Source organism: Thamnophis elegans, unplaced genomic scaffold (genome assembly GCF_009769535.1).
Source record: "Thamnophis elegans isolate rThaEle1 unplaced genomic scaffold, rThaEle1.pri scaffold_28_arrow_ctg1, whole genome shotgun sequence".
NCBI classification, from domain to species: Eukaryota; Metazoa; Chordata; class Lepidosauria; order Squamata; family Colubridae; genus Thamnophis; species Thamnophis elegans.
This window is the reverse complement of record NW_022473760.1, coordinates 1-24,483: the sequence shown is the minus strand read 5'-3', so window position 1 is coordinate 24,483 and position 24,483 is coordinate 1. Positions and strand designations below refer to the sequence as shown.

The 24,483-nt window shown below is 50.3% G+C and overlaps 1 protein-coding gene across 3 annotated transcripts; it reads left to right on the top strand.

Annotated features, from left to right (window-relative positions):
- On the top strand, positions 1-23,348 carry DEDD (death effector domain containing). Of its 3 annotated transcripts, XM_032238552.1 has the most exons (5): positions 1-195; positions 3,304-3,316; positions 14,634-15,040; positions 18,848-18,955; positions 23,025-23,348. In XM_032238552.1, exons 3-5 carry the CDS (start codon positions 14,677-14,679, stop codon positions 23,294-23,296), a joined length of 744 nt encoding a protein of 247 aa, XP_032094443.1. In that variant the 5' UTR covers positions 1-195; positions 3,304-3,316; positions 14,634-14,676; the 3' UTR covers positions 23,297-23,348. The 3 variants fall into 3 exon arrangements, with proteins under 3 accessions (XP_032094443.1, XP_032094442.1, XP_032094441.1); XM_032238551.1 differs by lacking the exon at positions 3,304-3,316 and having other exon boundaries at positions 23,025-23,347; XM_032238550.1 differs by lacking the exons at positions 1-195; positions 3,304-3,316 and adding an exon at positions 3,323-3,507.
- Positions 23,349-24,483: the final 1,135 nt, after the last annotated feature.

The following is a 24,483-nucleotide window of genomic DNA, read 5'->3' as shown; positions in this document are numbered from 1 at the left end:
ACCGGGGTCGGTAGGTCAGGGAGGCCCGGATGTCGCCTCTCTCTCTCCCTCTGCCTCTCTCTGGGTAGGAGGCGCCGGTTGCCCGGATGTTCCTGTTGCTGCGGCGGCGGCGGCGCCCGTGGTCTGGTCGTCACCGGCGGGGGGGCGCGGAGCGGCTGGGCCCAACATGGCTTCCCCGGCGGCCCTGAGGAGAAAGTGAGAGAGGGGGCGAGGCGGGGACGGAGGGTGGGAGGAGCCCAATTGGGGAGGGGGCGGCTGAAGAAGGGAGGGGCCGGCCCCGTCCCGTGGCCCTGGGGCAGGCGTTCCTCGGGGGCGGGGCCGGAGCGCCCCCAGGGCTTGAGGGGCGGCGGGGAGGGCCTGGCCCACTCCTGATTGGGGAGGGGGGGAGCTCGACCCTCCCCCTTATTAAAGTTAGCCCTTCCTGCAGGGCGAGGGAGGGGCTGCGGGGGGGGGGAGAGACCCCAGGGGTGTCCTGGAGGGGAGGGGGCGTATGGGGAGGGGGCGTGAGCTTCGCAGGCCTGGCTCTGAGCCCCCCAGGTGAGCCAGGCCAGGCTGAAGGGATGGGTGGGTGGGAGAGGCTGGAGGGGTCAGGGTGGGCTTCCAGCAGCTGCTCTGCCTTGCCAGCCAGTCCCCTGGGCCCCCAAAGCCAGGGAATGGAGGAGGGGGGGGACCCAGGGACATATTTGGGGATTCTCTGAGGGGGTTTAGTGCTGGTGGTGGTGGGGGGGATGGAAGCTGTGAAAATAATCACCATATTGTCCAAACTTGAAGACTTGGGGACTTCCGTTTCCCAGAATCCCCCAATTCTACAGGTAGTCCTCGACTTACGGCCGCGGTTGAGCTCAACGTTTCTGTGGCGAAGCTCACGCCCCCTCCCCATACGCCCCCTCCCCTCCAGCCCCAAAGACACCCCCCCCGGGGTCTCCCCCCCCGCAGCCCCTCCCTCTCCCTGCAGGAAGGGCTAACTTTAATAAGGGGGAGGGTCGAGCTCCCCCTCCCCAATCAGGGTCCCTGGGTCCCCCCTCCTCCATTCCCTGGCTTTGGGGGCCCAGGGGACTGGCTGGCAAGGCAGAGCAGCTGCTGGAAGCCCACCCTGACCCTCCAGCCTCTCCCACCCACCCATCCCTTCAGCCTGGCCTGGCTGACCTGGGGGGCTCAGAGCCAGGCCTGCGAAGCTCACGCCCCCCCCCATGCGCCCCCTCCCCTCCAGCCCCAAAGACACCGTATTTGGGGATTCTCTGAGGGGGTTTGGTGCTGGCGGGGGGGGGGGGAAGGGATGAAAGCTTTGAAAATAATCACCATATTGTCCAAACTTGAAGACTTGGGGACTTCCGTTTCCCAGAATCCCCCAATTCTACAGGTAGTCCTCGACTTACGGCCACGGTTGAGCTCAACGTTTCCGTGGCTAAGCCGGACAGTTGCTAAAGTGAGTTGCATCAGCTTCCTTGCCGCAGTTGTTAAGTAAGCATCGTTGCAGGTGTTCAGTTAGTAACGGTGGTTGTTATGCGAATCTTTTTAACTGGTCGCAAAAAGGGACCCACGTGTCCCCCGGGAGACTGCGGCCGTCGTGAATAATGAGTCAGTTTGCCAAGTGTCTGAGTTTTAAATCCCTTAAATCCCACGGGGATGGGGGCCCACGGTTGTAAGTGTGAGAAGCGGTCGCAAGTCACTTTTTCCAGCGACGTTCTCACTTTGAAGGGTCACTAAATGGAACGGTTGCAAATCGAGGACTTCCTGTGTGCTGGCTGGGGAACTCTGGGAATTGAAGTCCACAAGCCTTAAAGGAGCCGAGGTTGGAGACCTCCGTTTTTAGATCATGGATCTCTAACCGATTAAACCAGTGTTTCTCAACCTTGGCAACTTGAAGATGTCCGGACTTCAACTCCCAGAATTCCCCAGCCAGCGAATGCTGGCTGGGGAATTCTGGGAGTTGAAGTCCGGACATCTTCAAGTTGCCAAGGTTGAGAAACACTGGATTAAACGGTAAATCGGCTGCCTTGATTAATGCAACCCATCGTTTGCAGTTCTCCTCCTCTTGGTCGGTTGGGAAAAGTTTATTTCAGTGGGTTTCTGTTTGAAAGCAATTGGAAATTGTTTCGGGTTTAAATCGGCATTGAGCGAAGGAAGCAAAGGATCTTGTGGAAAAGGGAAATCGGGTTTTGTCCACATATATCCTCTTACCCTGATGTCTTTACCTAGTTGGGTCATGAAATGTCAGCAGCAAAGCAAGCAAGTTGAAGGATCCCACAGCCATCCTCCTTCTCTCCCCCCCTCTCTTCTAACACTGATTATATTATTTGATTGGTTATTGGGGCACCAAGGACCCCACAGTTCTCTTCTTCCTCCTCCTCCTCCTCTTCCTCCTCCTGGTTATCCCCCACCTCTTCACTAATGAAGTTCCCTCCTTGGGTCATGAAGCGTCTGCAAGAAAGGAACTAAGTTCAGAGAACAGCAAGGACCCCAAAAGCTGCATAATTAAGGCGGCTCCTGTAAGCAGGGAGAAACGTTTTGGATATCTCTTGTGAAATATTCTTTACAGACTGATGCATAAGCCAATCGCTACTTCATATTTTAAATACAGTAGTTGAGTTTGAGTTGAGTTTATTATATTTCTATGCCGCCCTATTCAGGGCGGCTCACAACCAAATCGGGGGTGGGGTGGGGGGGGGGTTACAAATAAGAGAAAAAGAACACGAACAAAACAATACCACATTTAAAACACTCAACAACCATACCATTCGAGGGGGGACAAGAAACTCATTAGCCCCAGGCCTGCCTGAACAGCCAGGTTTTAAGGGCTTTGCGGAAGGCCTGGAGGGTGGCGAGGGTCCGAATCTCCACGGGGAGCTCGTTCCAAAGGGCCGGAGCAGCCACAGAGAAGGCCCTCCTCCGGGTGGTCGCCAGTCGGCATTGGCCAGTAGATGGAATTCGGAGGAGGCCTAATCTGTGGGATCTAATCGGTCTATTGGAGGTAATTGTAGCCTCAATTACCTTCTCCACTCTTACCCTATGATCATCCCTTCAGCTATTTTTGAGTGACTGAAAACTTAGCGTCCCTGGGGAGAGGGACGCCCTTGCCTGTGGTCAGGAGAGGGGAAGAAAAGAATAGAATACACAGTTAAAAGAGTTGGAAGGGACCACGGAGGTCTTCTCCTCTAGCAGGCGATCCATTGCAGCTGTCCAGTATCTTCTTAGAAACCACCTGTGGTGGAGCTTCCACCACTCCAGGAGGAAAGAGACGTGGCTGAAATTTGCAGATCATTTGGGGGGGCTCTTATTCATATCGTTTTTTCTTTCTTACAGCCTGAAAGAGAGAGTGAGGACACCTGTTTTGGCTGTGAGGCATGGACTGAAATATAACTCTAGGAGAAAACTCACCCGGGGCAGGGACCCTCCTCTTTAAAAAAATGATTTTAAAATGTGTGTGCTCCTCCCTGATCCTTTGTGCCCTATCACTTATCCAAGACATGGCCAAGCAGGAACCCCAGAGAATAACAAAGACATAAGGTTAGTGTGCCATAGTTGTCATAAGCTAAAGTATCGCAAGGGCTGCCATGACATAATCAGTGACACAGTAACATAAGTAGAGCACAATGCCTCCATTCCTTCCTTCCTTCCTTCCTTCCTGTTGGTTGACCTGCAGTTTTAGGTGAGTTTCCAGGGCTGTCCAGGATTAAGTCTCTCTCACAGGAGATCTCTTGATGCCTTTCAGAGAGACTTTTAAAAGGACACCGTGATTATTTGTGGAATGGAGTTTGTGGAGTTGTGCTTTTATCTTTTTGCGCATATTTGAAGAAAATGATTTGGTAGCTAGAGTTAAACTGTGGTGTTCTCTGAACTCGGTTGTTTTCTTGCAGGCGTTTCGTTACCCAGCTAGGCAACATCATCAGTACTGGAGGGGAATGGGGCTTGTGGAATGGAAGAGAGGAGGAGGAGGAGGAGCAGGGGGACTGTAAGGTGCCTGCTGTTTTCTGAGCTTGGTTCTTTTTTCTATTCTTTTTTCTTTGCAGACGTTTCATGACCCAGCTAGGTAATACCATCAGTGCTGGAAGGGAGTAGGGTGTGTGGAGTGGAGTAAGAAAAGGGAAGGAGGAGTAAGTCTCTAACAGGAGATCTCATGATACCTTTGAGAGAGAAACAATACCTTGATCATTTGTGGAATGGAGCTTTTAGCTTCGGTTCCACCACTAAACCGCGCTCGACTAAACCGCGCCCGACTAAACCGCGTCGCTGACGTCATCAACAGGGCGACAACAGCGCGGAGACAGAAGCACGCTGTAAACCCTAAACCTAAAATTAACCCCTAAACCTAACCTCCCTAAACCTAATCCTAAACCTAACCCTTAACCTAACCCTAACCCTAAACCTAACCCTAAACCTAACCCTTACCTTAAGTTGAATCGGCTTGCTTTCAAAGCGCTATTTAAAGCGCCCTTCTTTCTCCGCGCTGGCTGTTGTCGCCCTGTTGATGACGTCAGCGACGCGGTTTAATCGGGCGCGGCTTAGTTGAGCGCGGTTTTGACGGGTCACGTTTAGCTTCTGGCGCATATTTGAAGAAACTGATTTGGTAACTAGGGTTAAACCGTGGGGTTCTCTGAGCTTGGTGGTTTTCTTGCAGGCCGTTCATGACCCAACTAGGTAACATCATCAGTGATAGAAGGGAATAGAGGAGGAGGAGGAAGAAAGGGACTGTGGGGTCCTTGGTGCTCTCTGAGTTTGGTGGTTTTCACATTTCATTACCTGACTAGGTAACATCATCAGTGCTAGAAAAGAGTGAGGTTTGAAGACAGGAAGAGGGCAACTGCTATCCTTGGTGCTGAGTGGGGTGGAAAGGAGTGGGGTGGAGGAGGAAGACAATGACTGTGGAATCCTTGGTGCTCTCTGGGCTTGGTGGTTTCCTTGCAGACCTTTCACTACCCAACTAGGTAATATCATCAGTGATGGGAGGAGGAGGAGGACTGTGAGGGTCATTAGTGCTCTCCGAGCTAGGCTGTTTTCTTGCAGGCGTTTCATGACCCAACTAGACAACCTCATCAGTACTGGAGGGGAATGGGGTATGCAACTGGCCAGGCAAACCACTGAAAACATCTGTAAGACACCAACCAACAACAGGGAGCCCCCTGCATATTTGAAGACAGGCCACTGGAGTGAAATGAGAGGTTTGGGGGGCCTTCCCTTATTTTGGCCGTCTCTGATGGGATTGGAAAAACCTCCTGGGTGCATTGCAAAGAATTTTAGACGGCGTGTTTTCAAGGGCCAGCTCCCCCCGCAGAAATAATTGTGACTTTCCTCCGCTTCTCCGTATACCCCTGCCCAGCCCACCCGTTTTTTTTTTGTCAGGCGTATCGTAAACCTTGTTTAAGGAGCCGAGGTGGCACAGTGGTTAGGGTGCAGTACTGCAGGCCACTTCAGCTGACTGCTATCCGCAGTTCGGCGGTTCAAATCTCACCAGCTCAAGGTTGACTCAGCCTTCCATCCTTCCGAGGTGGGTAAAATGAGGACCCAGACTGTGGGGGCAATATGCTGACTCTGTAAACCGCTTAGAGAGGGCTGAAAGCCCTATGAAGCGGTATATAAGTCTAACTGCTATTGCTATTGCCGTGACCCTTCAAAACCGCGGTCCACTAAAGCGCGCCCGATCAAAGCGCGTACGTGACGTCATCAGCAGCGCGACAAATAAAATTAAAAATAAATTAAATTAAAATTAAAATTAAATTAAAGCAAGCCGATTCACATAAAGGTAAGGGTTAGGGTTAGGGTTAGGGTTAGGGTTAGGGTTAGGTTAAGGGTTAGGGTTAGGTTTAGGGTTACATTAAGCGTTAGGGTTAGGTTTAGGGTTAGGTTAAGGGTTAGCGTTAGGTTTAGCGTTAGGTTAAGGGTTAGGTTTAGGGTTAGGTTTAGGGTTAGGTTAAGGGTTAGGCTTAGGGTTAGGTTTGGGGGGGTTAGGGTAAGGTTTTCGCTTTAATTTTAAATTTACCGCTCACAGCGTGCCGTTTTCGTCGCGCTGTGATGACGTCACGTACACGCTTTCGTCGAGCGCGCTTTAGTCTACCGCGGATTTGTGGTGGAACCGCTATTGCAGCTGGCAATAGCACCCCCTTATTGCTCCAAATTTCCCCAAACGCTCCCATGTTTCTGGCAAGTCCCAGAGCAAAGTCATCCCTCCTCTCTCTCACACACACACAAACGTTTGATGTGCGAAGGTGTCAGCTCCATTGCACTTTCTCCTAAGAGAAGTGAATCTAGAGTGCTTGTTGAATAGGAAAAAGACTGAACTAGTCTGAGTTTAGATATGTTATCACAGTCCTTACCTCTCTTTTCTCTTTCCCTAAACCAGGGGTCTCCAACCTCGGCAACTTTAAGACTTGGGGACTTTAACTCCCAGAGTTCCTCAGCCAGCATCCGCTGGGAGTTGAAGTCCCCAAGTCTTAAAGTTGCGGAGGTTGGAGACCCCTGGCCTAAACCTTAAAGCATAGGCCTACAAGCATTAATTTTTAAAAATGAAACCTTACAGACTCGTATTTGTTAGTGAAAGATATGGATTATTTCTATTCACCAGACTGGTTTTCCTTCAAGGACTCAAGTGTAGATAAGTCCTCAACTTGCAATGTTTGTTTAGCGACCGTCTTCCACTGAAAGAAGTGGCTTAGAACCATTATTTCACAGTTATGACCGTTGCCGCTTTCCCGTGGTCACTTGATCAAAATTTGGACTCTTGGCTCTTATTTATGACGCTTGCAGTCCCCGGGGTCGTGTGATCCCCTTTTGTGAGCTCCCGACAAGCCAGATTCACTTAACAACCGTGTGACTAACTTAACAACCGCAGTGATTCACTTTACAACTGCGGCAAGAAAGGTCGTCAAATGGGGCAAAACTCACTTAAGTATTGTCTCGCTTTAACAACAGGTGTTTCGGCCTCAATTGTGGTCGTACGTTGAGGACTGCCTATGTATGTCATTGTGTCCTCTAGTAACCCCGTAGTAACCCTGTGAGATACTTTGGTCTATGGGAGAGTGGTGGTCCCAGTCGGGGTCTCCCCACTCTTGAGTTCATTAACCACAACATCGCACTTTTTGGGTCGGGGGGGGTGAGGTGAGCACGCATAGGATACTCCTGGTCCATTGAATTAATGTGCAGTGAGTTTTGTATTGTGATACTATGGGACGCAGTGGCTCAGGGGCTAAGATGCTGAGCTTGTCGATCAGAAAGGCCGGCAGTTAGATGGTTCGAATCCCTAGCGCCGCGTAACGGAGTGAGCTCCTGTTCCTTGTCCCGGCTTCTGCCAGCCTAGCAGTTCGAACGCAGGTAAAAACTGCGAGTAGAAAACTAGGATCCACCTTTGGTGGGAAGGGAAGAGCGTTCTGGGCGCCTTCAGCGTTGATCATGCCGGCCACAGGACCACGGAGACGTCTTCGGACAGCGCTGGCTCTTGGGCTTTGGAACGGAGATGAGCAGTGCCCCCTAGAGCCGGGAACGACTGGCACCTATGTGCAAGGGGAATCTTTCCCTTTACTCTGGTATCACTCATTGGCTGTCGTCTCTGCCTTTGTGAAAACCGCTGCTGGTTTTGCTGATGGAAGTTACCTGCAAGGCTGGATTTTTCCACGAGTGGCAGAATCGGAAAGAAACTTGGAGGGGTGTTTTATCTGTTGATCCAATTTGGACTCTGCCCGTCGTCTCACTCCCCTCGCTGTGCCCGTGCCCATCATTCAGTCAGCCCCCCGTTGGTTTGTGGTTGTGTTTGGACACCTGCCCTCTCCCACCTGGGCCTGAGGTCTGGAAGCCCCTTAAAGAGGAAAGAGATTTTTTATCTTGTGTCAAGTGGGAGCCCGTATGTGTGCGGTTTGCGTGGGGAATTTGTGGTGGCATCCCTTGGTCACTAGATTACCAGGTTTTTTAAAAAAAATTCTGTGTTTTTTTTCCTCTTTGGTTTGTTTATAATATTTTATTATATTGTTTCCTTGTCGATTATTGTTAGCGATCCCTCTGGACCTGCCTAAGCTAGTCCTCACCTTGCAACCATTTATGGGTCCAATCAACACCTAGTGCTAAGCATCACACGGTGGGTTTGGATTCATTGGGGGATCAGCCTGAATCTAGGTCTTTGTGGCTGAGGGTCCTCGACTTACGACCACAGGCGAGCCCGCCCTTTCCATTGCCAAGCGAAACAGTGGCTAAGTGAGTTTTGCCCCCTTTTACGACATTTCTTGCCACTGTCGTTAAGGGAATCATCGCCGTTGTTAAGTCAGTCAGACGGTTGCAAAGTGAATCGGGCTTTCCCAGAAGGTCGCAAAAAGGGATCACGTGACTCCAGGATGCTGAAACCATTCTAAATTATGAACCGGTTGCCAAGCGTCCTAATTTTCTTTTGAAAAGTTTTATTTTTTGTTCTCCATATACAATTATAGGTTCACATAGTTATTATTCTTTTTTTTTCTACATTTGTTGTTCTTATACCTTTGTCATTCCATTTACAGGGTTATAACATACCGTTTGGGTTGCTCCGTTTACCATCCCTCACCTGTTTTGACACCTTCTCCTTTTCCCTTTCTTTTCTCCCTCTCCCTCCCTTCTCCACTTTCTTCCTTCGTCTCTCCTTTCCCTTCCTTCTTCCTTTCCTCTCCCCTACTCCTCTCTTTCCCTTCTACCCTCTCTCCTTCTCTTTCTCCTTTCCATCTTCCTCTCACCTCTTATCTTTGCTCCTTCCTTTCTTCTCTTTTCTCCCTCTCCCTCCCTTCTCTACTTTCTTCCTTCCTCTCTCCTTTCCTTTCCTTCTTCCCTTTCCTCTCCCCTACTCTCTCTTCCCCTTATACCCTCCCTCCTTCTCTTTCTCCTTTCCATCTTCTTCTCCTCACCTCTTATCTTCCTTTCTTCCTCTCCTCTCCTCCTCTCTTCTTTTTCCCCCTCCCTCTCTTCTCTACTTCCTTCCTCTCTCCTTTCCTTTCCTTCTTTCCTTTCCTCTCCCCTACTCTCTCTTCCCCTTCTACCCTCCCTCCTTCTCTCCTTCTCCTTTCCATCTTCCTCTCCTTATCTTCCTTCCCTCCTCTTCCTCTCCTCTCCTCCTCTTTTCCGTTCTCCCCCTCCCTCTCTTCTCTACTTTCTTCCTTCCTCTCTCCTTTCCTTCTTCCTTTTCCTCTCCCCTACTCCTCTCTTCCTCTTCCCCTTCCTACCCTCTCTCCTTCTCCTTTCCATCTTCCTCTCCTCTCCTCTTATCTTCCTTCCCCCCTCTTCCTCTCCTCTCCTCTCCTCCTCTTTTCCTTTCTCTTTTCTATGGCTGTAGGTGTCTCTTCCAGCTCTTACTTTTTATTTTCTTGGGGTGGTATTTCCACAGACCCAAAAATAGTTGAATATCATTTCTTGTTCCCTTTCCTTCTCAAATCTATCCTGATTATGTCCCCCCCCCTTTTTATCTTACTTTTGAATATATACTTATATACTATTATTTTCTTCCCTATTTTCCCCCCTCTTGCCCCCCTTTTCTACTTAATGGCGTATCGTCTGGGTTCCACGTCTTCCCCCTACTTTCTCTTCTCTATGTCTTTCTCTAACCTTTCATAAAATCTTCCCCATCTCTTTAAGTACACCAATTCCTCTTTATCCTTTAACCAAGCGTCCTAATTTTAATTGTGTGACCAACATGTTGTTATTGTTAGTTGCGACCAACATGTTGTTATTGTTAGTTGCGAAGTCATAAGTTACTTGTATTTTCCAGAGTATAAGACGCACCTTTTTTTCGTCAAAAAAGAGACTGAAAATCTGGGTGCGTCTTATACACCAAATACAGCATTTTTCGCCTCCCAAAGCCCCGCCCCTTCACCAAAATGCCCGTGCATAGCCTTATGGAGGCTTTCAGAGAGCTCCTGGGGGCTGGGGAGGGCAGAAATGAGCACAAAATGGGCCATTTTTGCCCCCAGCAACACTCTATAAGCCTCCATAAAGCTATGCATGCAATTTTTTGACCAAAAAACGGGCCCGTTTTCATGAAAAATGGGGTGGTTTTTTGCTTGTTTTTAGCCCTCCGGGAGCACTCTGCAAGCCCCCCCCCCAAGGCTATTCATGCCTTTAAAAAAAAAACGGGCTTGTTTTTGCGAAAAACGGGCTATTTTGGGGAGGATTGCAGAGTGCAAAAACTTTTTTTTTCCTTTTGGAAAGCTCTTTTAACTGGTTGATGAGAATTAGATTGATCAAGCGCTGTGCCAGCAGAAACAAAGTCTTAAGTGCTGCAGATTGTCAGCGATTTCCTTCTCCAGCACATGGATAAATACACCTGGAAACATCTACCTACCTACCCACTGTCTCTCTCTCTCTCTCTCCCTCCCTACTGTATTTCTCTTTCCCTCCCTCTCTATTCCTGTATCTACCGCTCTACTTTTTTTTAAATTTGCCTCTTCAAAACCTTGGTGCGTCTTATACTCCGAAAAATGCGGTGCCTCTTTTTTTCAGTGCTGTTGAAACTTCCAGGGGCCACTAAAACGAATGGTTGGGAATTACCTGTAGTTGTCGTTGCATTTTTATCCTGCTTTTTCACTCATAGTTTACGAGGGTATACATGGAGGCCTCCCCTAATTTCATTCCCCCACAACAGTCCTGGGAGCTTTGGGATGACATTGTGACTCTCCCAGAATTATTCTGTCATCTTCCATACTTTTGACCTGCCTAGATTTTGCTCCGTCTCCCATCGTCCCCACCCCAATGTCCTCTTCCATGGCCTTCCAGAGTTGGTTCAAACTCACGTTCATGGCATTGATGATGCTCTCTAACCACTCCTGGTCCCATGTCAGTGCAGTACTTCACTCCCACTAGTCAGTTACAATCAGGTGAAAATTGCAGACCGTTCATCGAACCCCGATTAAACATTACCTACCAGGATGTGTGAATGCCTATCTAATCTCCATGGGAAGCTTTCTGAGACTCTGGAGAAGTTACAAGGACTTGAACCTGGGACTTTCTGCATGCAAAGCTCTGTGGGCCAGTGAAATTGAGGAACAGGGGTGGTCCTTGACTTACAACAGTTTGTTTAGTGACAGCACTGAAAAAAATGTGACTTATGACCGTTTGTCATTCAAATCCCCCGAAGGTGGGCTCCAGCACGAGTCCAAAATCTCGGAAGACAAAACTTCTGGCTTTTTTTATTATTGTTTTCCTCCTCCAAGTGTGCGTCTTATAATCCAGATGGTCTTATAGTTTGAACAATATGGTAATGGTGGCAAGAAACGTACCCAACAGATTTCTCACTCAGCACTGGCTCAGTTATGGTCCTCCGTTAAGGACTTATCTGTGTTTCCTAATGGCTCTGCTGAACTTTGCAATTCCTCAATCTGGGATGAGAGTCTTCCTTACTGACAACCTTACTCACCTCATCTCTTCCTTCCTAGTTTGGGTCATTATATTCAGGCCCTTTATGGCAGTGTTTCTCAACCTTGGCAACTTGAAGATGTCCGGACTTCAACTTCCAGAATCCCCCAGCCAGCTATCTACGTCAGCGAATGCTGGCTGGGGAATTCTGGGAGTTGAAGTCCGGACATCTTCAAGTTGCCAAGGTTGAGAAACACTGATCGATCTATCTATCTATCTATCTATCTATCTATCTATCTATCTATCTATCTATCTATCTATCTATCTATCTATCTATCTATCATCTATCTATCCTCTATCCATCCATCCACCCCCTATCTACCTACCTACCTACCTACCTACCTACCTACCTACCTACCTACCTACCTACCTATCCTCTATCTATCCATCCACTATCTACATCCATCCACCCATTATCTATCTATCTATCTATCTATCTATCTATCATCCATCCATCCATCCATCCATCCATCCATCCATCCATCCATCCATCCATCCATCCATCTCCTATCTACTCTTATGTATCATCTCTAACACACCTCTCTCTCTCTGTTATCTATGATTTACCATCTATGTCAGTGTTTCTCAACCTTGGCAACTTGAAGATGTCCGGACTTCAACTCCCAGAATTCCCCAGCCAGCGAACGCTGGCTGGGGAATTCTGGGAGTTAAAGTCCGGACATCTTCAAGTTGCCAAGGTTGAGAAACACTGTCCTATGGGTTGCTAATGTGATCGTGACTGACTTTACGACCCACTTTGTAGTGGTTGTAAAGTGAACCCTGTGGTTGTTAAGTGTAGCCATTGTTAGCTATGGAGCATTTTTTTAAAAATGGGAAACTGGAAATAAATAAGTTTGCTCTCAAAAGCATAAATCATGCTGTCAATCTGTAAAGGCAGGCAGCTGTAAATAAATCTCAGCCTGTTGCCGGGCCCAAAATGTGGTCACATGACCACAGGGGTTGCTGGGAAATCTTTGGAACTTCAAATCCGGGGCAAAAGCACCTTTTCCTGGGTGTGATGTAACTTTGAAGGGTCGCTAAGCGACCAGTTGTAAGTCGAGGACTGGAGGCTTCTTGAATTGCAGGGTTCCTGGGCTCCGTTGAAGAGTTCCTTTAAAGATGAAGCTGTTTGCAAATCCTGGAGTGTTTGCCGATACGGCCGTCACACACCGGGAACTTACCAGCACGGGATGCAGTTGAAATCTGCTCCCAGGGCCGCCTCCTCGAGCAGAGGGTTCGGCTAGGAGACCTCCAAGGTCCCCCCCAACTCCGGAATTCTTGCTTGTATTTTTTCAATGTAAAAAACATGAATTTTAAACAAAACTCCTTACTTTTCTGTTCCTCTCTCCTCTCCCTTCCTCCCTCTAGCCTAGCCCTTAAGTGCCTTTGGCACCAAAAGAGCCGTCCCCGGCCAAGAAATCCACTTTAGCACATCAGTTGGGCCTGGGTCCAAGAAAAATGGTAATAAAAGGATCGTATTTTAATTGAGAGTCCTAGAAACACCACCCCCCCAAAAAAAGCGAGGCCAGGGAGGCAGAAGACATGGCAGCAGAAGAGACCACGGTGGGGCCCTTTGGCTGATCCCTGAGCTGGGTGGTTTTCGTGCAGATGTTTCGTGACCCAGCTCGATAGCATCATCAGTGCTAGAAGGGAGAGGGGTTTGAGGAGGAGGAGAACAACAATTGTGGGATCCTTGATCCTTTTGTTTCCTTGCACACGTTTCGTTGCCAGAGTGGGGAACTTCAACATTGCTAAACAGAGAGCCAACCCTGCCCCCCCCCTCTTCCTCCCTTCTGATGATGTTTCCTAGTTGGGTCATGAAACGTCTGGCGGGAAACCACAAGGCTCAGTTAGCAACCAAGGATACCCACAGTTTCAACCCCGAGCGACGCAGACCGTATTTTTCAGAGTATAAGACGCACCTTTCCCCTCCCTAAAAGAGCGTGGAAATGTTGGTGCGTCTTATACACTGAATACAGCCATTTTCGCCCCCCTGAAGCCCCCAGGAGCACTCTGCAGGCTTCAGGAAGGTTGGGGGGGAGGCAAAAATGCCTCCGTTTTTTGCAAAAAATGGCTGTTTTTCCATCCTTTTTTGCAAAAACTGTGTTTTTGCCTTCCCCCAGCCCTGCTGAAGGCTGCCAACTGCACCTGGGGGATGGGCAGACAAAAAATCTTTTATTTATTTCTTACTCCTTCGAAACCGTGGTGCGTCTTATACACCGGTGCGTCTTATAGTCCGAAAAATACGGTGTCCTCTTCTGGGGAGAAGGAGGCCGAAGAGTCACGGGCGTCCCTGGCTCCAGAGGAAGGGAAGGGAATCCGCCAGTTGCTCTCCCTGCCCAGTTGGCGTCTGAGTGCAGCCTTTGAAAGTGCCAGTTGTCACCAATTAAGGCTTTGCAGGCCTTTGTTGTGGGCTCAGCTAACAGGCCCACTTTTCCCCCCAGTTGTTCTTGTGGGTTGAAATGCCGGCTGGGCTGTGTCCTTCTGGGGGTGGGCAGGTCTGTGCGCCAGAGGGGGCCTTCAGCAGGTTCCGACCAGTCCTGGAGAACCGGCAAATGCCTCCTCTGGCTGGCCACGCCCCCATCTAATCCCTGCCTCCCGAGTCCCAGCTGATCGGGAGGGAAGGGAGATTTTGCAGTATCCGTCCCCTGCCACGCCCACCACGCCCCGCCCATGGAATGGGTAGTAAGAAAAATTGAATCCCTCCACTGCTGTGCAGACATCTGCGAGAAAGCAACTGCTCAGAGAACCCCAAGGACCCCATCTTCCTCCTCCTCCTCCTCCTCCTCCTCCTCGCAAACCCCTCTCCCTTCTAGCACTGATGATGTTGCTTAGTGGGGTCATGAAAATCTGAAAGAAAACCACCAAGCTCAGAGAACACCAAGGACCCCACAGTCCTTTTCTTCTTCTTCCTCCTCCTCCTCCTCCTCCTCCTCCTCCTCCTCCTCCTCCTCGCAAACCCCTCTCCCTTTCTAGTTCTGATAATATTACCTAGTTGGGTCATGAAATATCTGTAAGAAAGCAGCCATGCTCAGAGAGCCCCAGGGACCCCACAGTCGTCCTCCCGTCCCCCTGCAAACCCCGCTCCCTTCTAGTTCTGATGCTATTACCTGGTTGGGTCATGAAAGGCAAACAAGAAAGGCCCAGAGAGCACCAAAGACACCCCCCCCCCCCAAGATGAAGTCACTAGGCAGAGCCGTTCAGGGCTAGCTAACCCCTCTTCAGCCCGAATTGCAGCCTGGGGGGCTCTGACCGGGCCTTGCTTTCCTCTCTTCCAGTGCCCCCGTTGAAGGAGACCCGCCGTCCCCTCCGTTCCCCTGGATGCTGGGCGGCCGGGCCCGGTTCTCGCAGACGCCCAAGATGGCGACCTTGAAGCGCAGCCACCAGCAAGCCTGGCCGGAGGAGGAGGGCGACCGGGAGCACGGCCTCTACAGCCTGCACCGCATGTTTGACATCGTGGGCACCCACCTGACTCACCGCGACGTCCGCGTGCTCTCGTTCCTCTTCGTGGACGTCATCGACGACTACGAGCGGGGCATGATCCGCAGCGGGCAGGACTTCCTCCTGGCGCTGGAGCGACAGGGCCGCTGTGACGAGACCAACTTCCGCCAGGTGCTGCAGCTGCTGAGGATCATCACCCGCCACGACCTCTTGCCCTACGTCACCCTGAAGAGGAGGAAGGCTGGTAGGTCGCCTCCCGCTTGGCTTTCTGGGGGGGGCGGTGGGGAGAAGGCCCGCCGGGCAGATCCGGCCCGTGATGTCTTTAGATCTGGCGGGCAAGCAGGCCAGCAGGAGGAGGTGATGGAACAGTTACCGCCTTGCTTCTTCAGGGGTCTCGTCAGTGGCAGCAGTGCCAGGCCAGGATGGGCACCGGGAGCCTCTGCAATGCGTGGAGCTGTGCGCCAGCCATAACCACTGGGGTGGGCATGGTTAAAGCGCCCTCCGCCTGAGAGCGAGGGAAGGAAAGAGAAAGGACAGAAGGGGCTCGGGACGTGGGTTTCTTCCGTTCTCACCCCTCCCTGCCCTGCTGCCTTCCCCTCCTCCTCTTTCTTTCCCACAAGTGGCCACTCTCACCACAGACTCTCCCCCAAGGACGGGAGGAAAGGCCTGTGCCAGGCCCGGGTCAAAGCTGATCAAGAAACCTGAGTTAATATCATCATTGTCTTTTAACGGCCCTATAATCTCTGGAGGGGTGGAGTCTGGGCAGCGGAATGGAACTAGCGGAGTGTTTTACTGGCCGGATACCCTTCCCTGTCGCCAATGCGGAGTTTTGTTTGGCCGATATATTCTCATCGTGCCCAGATAGAGAAATATCTGCCTCCACCTAGGATTGAACTCACGGCCTCCTGATTGTGAGGCGAGAGCTCCACCTCTCGGCCATCCCACAACTCAAAAATCCAAATCATAATATGATACCTAGAATTACACGCCAAGTGGCCCTCTGAGGTCAACCATCATGCTGACGCGTCAGTGAAATTGGGTTTGACACGCCTTGTGTGAAAGGGCCTCTGTTCATTTGCGGATGTCTGCAGGGAATCCTCGACTTACGACCAATTGGGAGCGGAATTTCCTGTGTGCTGAGCAGGGCGGCTGTTAAGTGAGTCGCTCGTCTGATTTGATGAACTTTTTGGTTGTTAAGCGAACCCCTGAATGTGATTATGTGAATCACGTGGTCATTAAGCAGATCTGCCTTTCCCCTTGGGCTTCGCTTGTTGGAAGCCGACTGGGACGGTCAATTGCGTGACCTTTGAACTCTGGAACCGTCCTAAACACGGGCCGATTGATTGAGGAGCTGTGGGGATGTTGCGACGGTCACAAGGCAAGGATTGGTGGTAACTTTTTTTCAGTGCCGTTGTTTGAATTACAACCATTGCTAAACTAATAGTTGTAAGTCGAGGATTCTTTCTTTCTTTCTTTCTTTCTTTCTTTCCCTCTCTCTCTCTCTCTCTCTCTCTCTCTCTTTCTTTCTTTTCCTAATTCCTTGTTTATTCTTTATACTATTAATGTTGTTTGTATTTGTTGTCCTGGGTTGTATTTCATTGTATAGAAAAATTCTGGGGATGCCCGTTCTTTGACCCAAAGTGAAGACCCAGCTATGCTGAAAGCCTTCCTCCTCCTCCTCCTCCTCCACCTCCTCCTCCTCCTCCTCCTCCTCCTCCTCCTCCTCCTCTCTCCCTCCCTCCCTCCCTGCTCCTCCTCCTCCCTATCTCTCCCCCACCTCCTTGCTCCTCCTTCTTGCTCCTCCTCCTTTCACCTTCTCCTCCTCCTCCTCTCTCCCTCCCTGCTCCTCCTCCACCCTATTTCTCCCCCCGCCTCCTTCATCCTCCTCCTTGCTCCTCCTTTCACCTCCTCCTCCTCCCTCCCTCCCTGCTCCTCCTCCTCCCTATCTCTCCCCCGCCTCCTTGCTCCTCCTCCTTGCTCCTCCTCCTCTTCTCCCCCTGCTCCTCCTCCTCCCTATCTCCCCCCGCCTCCTTGCTCCTCCTCCTTCTCCTCCCTCCCTGCTCCTCCTCCTCCCTATCTCTCCCCCACCTCCTTGCTCCTCTTCCTTCTCCTCTTCCCTCCCTGCTCCTCCTCCACCCTATTTCTCCCCCGCCTCCTTGCTCCTCCTCCTTGCTCCTCCTCCTTTCACCTTCTCCTCTTCCCTCCCTCCCTGCTCCTCCTCCTCCCTATCTTTCCCCCACCTCCTTGTTCCTCCTCCTTGCTCCTCCTCCTTTCACCTTCTCCTCTTCCTCCCTCCCTCCCTGCTCCTCCTCCTCCCTATCTCTCCCCCCGCCTCCTTGCTCCTCCTTCCTCCTCCTCCTCTTCGTCCTCCCTCCCTCCTTGCTCCTTCTTCTCCTTCCTCACTCCCTTTCTTACTACTACTACTCTTCCTCTCACTCCTTTTTTAGCTGCTCCTTCTCCTCCTCCCTCCCTCCCTCCCTCCCTCCTCAATACAATGACATTATAGGCGATGCTGCTGTAGAGAATTGACCGAGGTGGCTGGAGAATTCTGGGAGTTGAAGTCCAGAGAAGGGGAAGGTTGGGAAATGTTGCCCTGAGCCCTGTTGGTGAAGATTTCTGCAGGTTGGCCAAGCTCCACCCTGCAGACAAAATGACCCTGTGTAGCCACACAAAGGGCCTCATGCAACTTGTGCAAGTGACGTTTTTTGCATTATTTCCCCGTGTTGGACAACTGACTGATCTTTCGGCTGAATTCCATCCCGCCGCTTTTAAGAAACTTATAAAATAAAATTTAAAAAAAGGCCAACCCCGTGACGTTAGAAGCCTCTCCAACCTTCGCCACCTTAAAACTTGGGGACTTCGACTCCCAGAATTCCTCAGCCAGGAACCCTGGGAGTTGAAGTCCACAAGTCTTAAAGCGGCCACCCGCGAGCCTCGTTGCTTCCTCCCTTGTTTGTCTGCATGGCTGGAAGTGTTTCCTCAGCCCTGGTTCTGCCTAACAGACCTTGGTTTACTTCCTTTCTGCAGTTTAAAGCTTGGATAAAATAAAAGACAATACCGGGGGTGGGTCTGCAGGTTGGACCCTCCGTCGGCTGATCTCCTTCTGCATCTGATCTTTACCATTTCCTTTAAAGAAATCTAATTTAAACCCCGCTTCTCTTCCTCTTCGTGGGTAGAATGTTGGCATTCCAAAAAGGCATCGCGCTAAAGCTGTAATAGCAACAGCAATAGCAGTGAGACTTATATACGGCTTCATAGGGCTTTCAGCCCTCTCTAAGTGGTTTACAGAGTCAGCATATTGCCCCCAACAACAATCCGGGTCCTCATTTCACCCACCTCGGAAGGATGGAAGGCTGAGTCAACCCTGAGCCGGTGAGATTTGAACAGCCGAACTGCAGATAACAGTCAGCTGAAGTGGCCTGCAGTGCTGCACCCTAACCACTGCGCCACCTCGGCTCTGAAGGCATACAGGTAGTCCTCAAACTTACAACAGTTCCTTTAGTGACCGTTCAAAGTTACAACGGCCCTGGAAAAAGTGACGTACAACCATTTTTCACACTTATGACCAGCGGTGGTGTCACATGTTGCTGCCACCGGTTTGCCGTGCGCCCACTTCCACGCATGCGCCTGGCCTTCCCTGCATGTGCTCGGCCTCAAAAATGTGCCTAATGTGGAGGGCATGGAGCCAGGGAAGGAGGCCGCAATTCCCATTAGCATTTGGGGCCACCCATTCGAAACAGCTGAACCTCTGCTTATGACCATTCCCCATGGTCACATGACCAAAATCCAGACACTTAGCAACTGACTCATGTTTATGACGGTCGCAGCATCCTGCGATCGCCTTTTGTAACCGCCCGACAGTGGGGAAGCCACTTAACAACTGTGTGACTAACTGCAAAATGGGGCAAAAACTCCCTTAACAACTGTCTCACTTAGCAATGTTGGGCTCCATTGTGGTTGTAAGTCGAGGACTACCTGTGTTTCCAATTATTACTCTTTTTGTACGGTTGGCAGTTTTGTCCGTCACACGTTTTCCTTTCTTCCCCTTCAGTATGTCCCGACCTTGTAGATAAGTACCTCGAAGAAACTTCGATCCGCTATGTGACGCCCCGAGACCATAGCAATACGGAGCATCTCCCTGTGCACCAACACAAATCTGGTGAGTTTTCGTACATGTCTCCACCTTCAACAGCTGAGTCTCCGGATACACTTCGGTTTGTACTCCTTGGCTTAAAGGTGTCACCCCTGGCAGTGGGGACACCAGACTTGGTCACCGCAATACCAAAAAAAAAAGGATGCGGAGACTCTAGAAAGCGTGCAGAGAAGAGCAACAAGGACGATACAATATAATAAAATAGCAGAGTTGGAAGGGGCCTCGGAGGTCTTCTAGCCCAACCCCCTGCCTAGGCAGGAAGCCCTATACCGTTTCAAGCAAATGGCTCTCCAACTGAAACCCCACCCCTTCACCAAAATGGCCGTGAATACCCTTAGGGAGGCTTTCAGAGACCCTCTGGGGGCTGGGGGGGGGGCAGAAATGAGCAAAAAATAGACCGTTTTTTGTTCAATTTTGATGGGCTTTCTGAGAGCTTATTCTCTGCTACTTAAAAGAATAGCACTTTTTAAAACAATAGCAGGGGGCCTCTTCAGATCAATCGTTTATTTTAAAAAGCTGCTTCATTTTGTTAAGTTGCCTAGAACAATAATAATAATAAAGCAGTCTTTAAAAAAATGAGTCTAATAATTTGAACCTTCTAGAGGCCTTTATAGCTGTTGACTTAGCTCCTTGCAGCAGACTGATTAGCAGAAGGAAAAAACAAATCTGCTTCCCAGCAATTTGCCAGGTGGAGCAAACAGCAAGTTTCACTTTCACTTTCTCCCGATCATCAGCTGTTTCAGGCTGCAGGGATTCCTATAGCTTATTGAAGCCTCCCCAAGCCCCCCGTTTGCTGCAAGGAGGTAAATTGCTGGGAGGCAAAGGCCAAAGGGTGGGGGCCAGTGGATGGGTGGGGCTACATTCGGTGTATAAGACGCACCCAAATTTTCACCCTCTTTTTAGGACTAGGAGCATAGGCTTTCCAAAGAGAGGGAAGACCTGCGGGAGTGCCAGGCCAGGTGCCAGCCCCTGGAGGCTCAGCGGGCTGAGACGGTCAGCTACTTCCAGGCCATGATGCAGTCCCACTGGAATGAGGCCCTCTGGCTCTTCGCCCTCCAGCCTTCACCCCAAGCCCCCCACTAGGAGGCCAAAGCAGACCCCATGTCGGAATTTCAGCCCCCCTCCGACCCACACAAAAACACCCCGAAGGGGGAGACTCTCTGCAGCAACACAAGCGTTTGTTGCATGTATCCGTCCTCGGGGCCGTAGTTTGAGGACCCCTGATTTAGTGCAATACAGAAAATGAAAAAAAACAAAATCTGTGGACCACCAATTGGTGACTGCTGGATTAGTTTATATTAACAGAGTTGGAAGGGATCTTGTAGGTCATCTAGTCCAACCTCCCGCCCAAGTATTGGGAAGGGGAAGAAAGGGAACGAGAAGGAATAAAATTGGAGAGAGACAGAGTGAAGGAATAAGGTGACCGCACAGGGGAGAGAAATCCACCTTAATTGTTATTGGGGTATGTGTATTAAATTCTGGGCACAAACAGGCCTTTCCAACCAGGCACCTCACACTCCAGGAAGGAGCCATTTGCAACTCCAACCCAATTTCTAGATAACTATTCAATGGTTAACGGTGGCAGCTTGTCAGCTGGCTCACCCCGTTGTGTGCCACTGAGATCCAAGCACTGTACAACGGGGTGAGTTCCTATCCTCGCCCCAGCTCCTGCCCACCTGGGCGTTTGAAAGCAAGCAAATGCGAGCAGATCAACAGGTACCACTTCCCTGGGAAGGTAAGAGTGTTCCGTAGGGAAATTGTCTTTTAATGCTGGCCCCCTAGAGTTGGACCCAACTGGACAGGGAAACCTTTAGCTTTATTTATGAGATAACTCCCACCCCCCTCCGCCTCCTGGGTTCACCTGTCCACATTGGGACAGATTCTGCAGGAGATCCCTGTGGTCTGTCACTTTTTTTTTTAAATCTCCTGTGGATTCTTGAGTGCAGACCTTCCATTTGAAGAAAATGTTGTCGAAGGTGGCTAGACATCATTGGCTCTTCTTCCAGTGATAGTAGCTGAAAAATGGGGGCCCCAAGGGAGGGTGCTCACCTCTGGAGGTGGCCAATGGGATAAGAAGACCCCCATAAGATAGACCCGGGGAGGGAGGGAGCTGGGGGGGGGGACCATAAAGGGAGCAGCAGCTGTGCTGTGAATGGAGGGAGAAACGTTCGGATTGTCTCTGTCACAGAATTCAACGTTAAATGCAGAAGAGACAATCCAAACGTTTCTCCCTCCATTCACAGCACAGCTGCTGCAGCCTGTCCCTTTAAGATAGACCCGGGGAGGGAGGGAGCTGGGGGGGGGACCATAAAGGGAGCAGCAGCTGTGCTGTGAATGGAGGGAGAAACGTTCGGATTGCCTCTGCTGCATTTAACGCTGAATTCTGTGGCAGAGACAATCTGAATGTTTTTGTCTCCACCACAGAATTCAACGCTAAATGCAGCATTCACTAATGAGTGACATCGAGTTGGCCACGCCCACTCAGTCACAGGACCCACCACCACCAAGCCACGCCCACAGAACCAGTAGTATATATATATTTTTTAAAATGGCTAACAGGAATGACTATCCCGAGTCACCCAACAGCTTCCATGCCTTTGGGAGAACTAGAAGTCACCCGGGTGGATTTGATTTAAATCAAGTCTAAGATTAAATCCTGGTTGAAATCACTAGTAAAATGGCTTGGTTTAAATCAACTCAATTTTAATCGGTTCCCCGACAAAAGGGCGAGCGACAAAACTGTGCCCGACTAAACCGCGGTGACAAAACTGCATGTTCTAAAGCGCTCCGACGAATGAGCGCTGAATCGCGCCGACAACAGCGTGCCGACAGAAGTGCGCTGTAAAACTAAAACTAACCCTAAACGTAACCCCTAACCCTAAATGTAACGCTAAACGTAACCCTAAACCTAACCCTAACCCTATCCCTAAACCTAACCCTTACCTTAAGTTAAATCGGCTTTCTGTCGAAGCGCTGTTGTAAAGCGCCCTTCTATCTCCGCCCTGTTGTTGCCGCGTTGATGACGTCGTGGTTTAGTCGGGCGTGGTTTTGTCGTTCGCCCTTTTGTCGGGTCACAATTTAAATCATACTTTTTAAAGAGCCACCGTCATCTCCGTCCCGCAGCGGCCCCTCCTCTGACCTGCTGTTGACTCACCGACAGTCCCGTTCACTTTAATGGGACGGCTGGTGATGTGGCAGGGACACAACCAGGTGAGGAACATGGCGGGCTGCAGGTGAGTGGATGCCCGCTAACAGGCGCTGCCACCCTGATGGATCTGAAGTGACAGGTGCTCTTTCAATGTACGGACTCATTCTTGCTGGTAGTTAGAATCTTTAATATTGCAGAGCATGGATTCCTGGAATGAGTTTATCAAAAATGTAAATATTGCAGAATAGACAGCCTCATGCTACATAACTAAGCTCCATTTCATGCTGAATACACAAAATTATTAATGTTATCTTAAATAGAATACTACCTTTAGATGATTTTTTTACTCCAAAAGTGTCAAGAGTTTTGGCAGACTGACTATTATTATGAGATAAACGCAGGAGCGAAACACAGGGCCTTCAGACAATTAATAGTGGTTTATACACAAATATATACAGACATTCACATGGTAGATAAATCCCTTACTGCACAAGGAGAGAAATGAGATACACGACAAGAGAAACACCCTCTAATGGCCACCTATATATAGGCACCTTTTAAAACGGTAAACGACTTGTGTGGACCCCACCAGTCTTAAACTGGTTATACCTATTTCTATGATTCATCCACATTGCATCGGCTTACAGCTTACAGTTTACAACCTTACATCAGCTGGCAGCCATTAAATCCTCAGTAGCTGACAAAAAGCATTTTATTAAAAGAAATTTGATAAAAATAAAAAATGTGAATAAAATTTAAAAGAAAAATCATCTATTTTTATCCACCCTGGAGCTCCCCCTCTCCCAGTCTCTCTCTCTCTTCTGTATCAACTCAACCGCTAAGCCAGACTGACCGGCTTAATTTCCATGCCCCCCCAAAGCAAACCCAGCCTGGCTTTGAACCCTTGACATTTTGTGTGTTCTGCAGTGCCTCCCCACCACCCGTTGGTCTGCTGCTCCTCTTCGGGCCCCCAGATCTGCGCCAAGAGATCCGGCCGGGGAAGGGCGCTGCTCGGCAACCAGCGGAAAAGGAGGAAGTCTGTGACGCCGGACCCGAAGGACAAACAGACCTGCGGTGAGGTTCCCGACAAGCACTTTACGCGGGACCCTCTGGGCTCCACCGGTTTGCCCCCAGACCCATCCGCTTCCTCAAACGGCCTAGAATCATGGCGCTGGAAAGGGACCCTGGGGGTCTTCTAGTCCAACCCCCTGCAGATGACAGAGCTCAGTATGGGGGGGACAGGCTAAGCATGGCTGCCAACAGGTCCTAGTGAGTGTTTCTCAACCTTGGCAACTTGAAGATGTCCGGACTTCAACTCCCAGAATTCCCCAGCCAGCATTCGCTGGCTGGGGAATTCTGGGAGTTGAAGTCCAGACATCTTCAAGTTGCTAAGGTTGAGAAACACTGTCCTAGCATGTAGCAACTCAGTGTGAGGCAGGAGAAATGCCCTTCTCCCCTCTCTCCCTTCCAGGATTCTCCCTCTTTAAAACAAAAACAAAAACCTTTATTTAAGTTTCAGAAAAGATAAAATAAAAAGCGAGAGATAGAAAAAAGGAAGGCGGGAAAGAAACAAAGGTGTAAGCAGTGCCTCTCCTTCTCCTTCTTAAGCAGCGGTTCTCAACCTGTGGATCGCGACCCCTTTGGGGGCCGAACGAGCTTTTCACAGGGGTTGCTAAGACCATCGGAACTCTAAACTTTAGACTCCCCCCTCGAAATTCCCCGCGGGTGGGCTCTGGAGTCATCACCGGCCACGCAGAATCGCGGCTGCATGCCGTGGAAAATATAGGTGCGCGGGCACAGCCCATACAATTACAGCCTCGGAGACTGGCGGGGACTTGTTCTCACTTGCCCGGTGTGAAAAACGCCTGCTTCCCAGAGGGAGGAAAACGCACCCCCTCCATTGGAAACGAGGCAACTGTCAAGAGACAAGAGGGCAATGCAGGACACGTGGCCTTGTGCTGCAGCCGGAGAACAGGAGGCGAGGGGACCACAGTGTGTGTGCGAGAGAGAGACAGACAGGCAGAGAGAGAGGCACAGAGAGAGAGGGAGGGAATCAGAGAGACAGACAGACACACAGAGAGAGACACATACACAGTGAGTGATTGAGTGAGTCAGTGAGTGAGATACAGGCAGACAGACAGACACACATAGAGACAGAAAGAGAGGAAGGGAGGGGAGAGACAATAGCAATAGTAATAGCAGTAGACTTATATACCGCTTCATAGGCCTTTCAGGCCTCTCTAAGCGGTTTACAGAGAGTCAGCATATTGCCCCCAACAATCTGGGTCCTCATTTTACCCACCTCGGAAGGATGGAAGGCTGAGTCAACCCTGAGCCGGTGAGATTTGAACCGCTGACCTGCTGATCTAGCAGTAGCCTGCAGTGC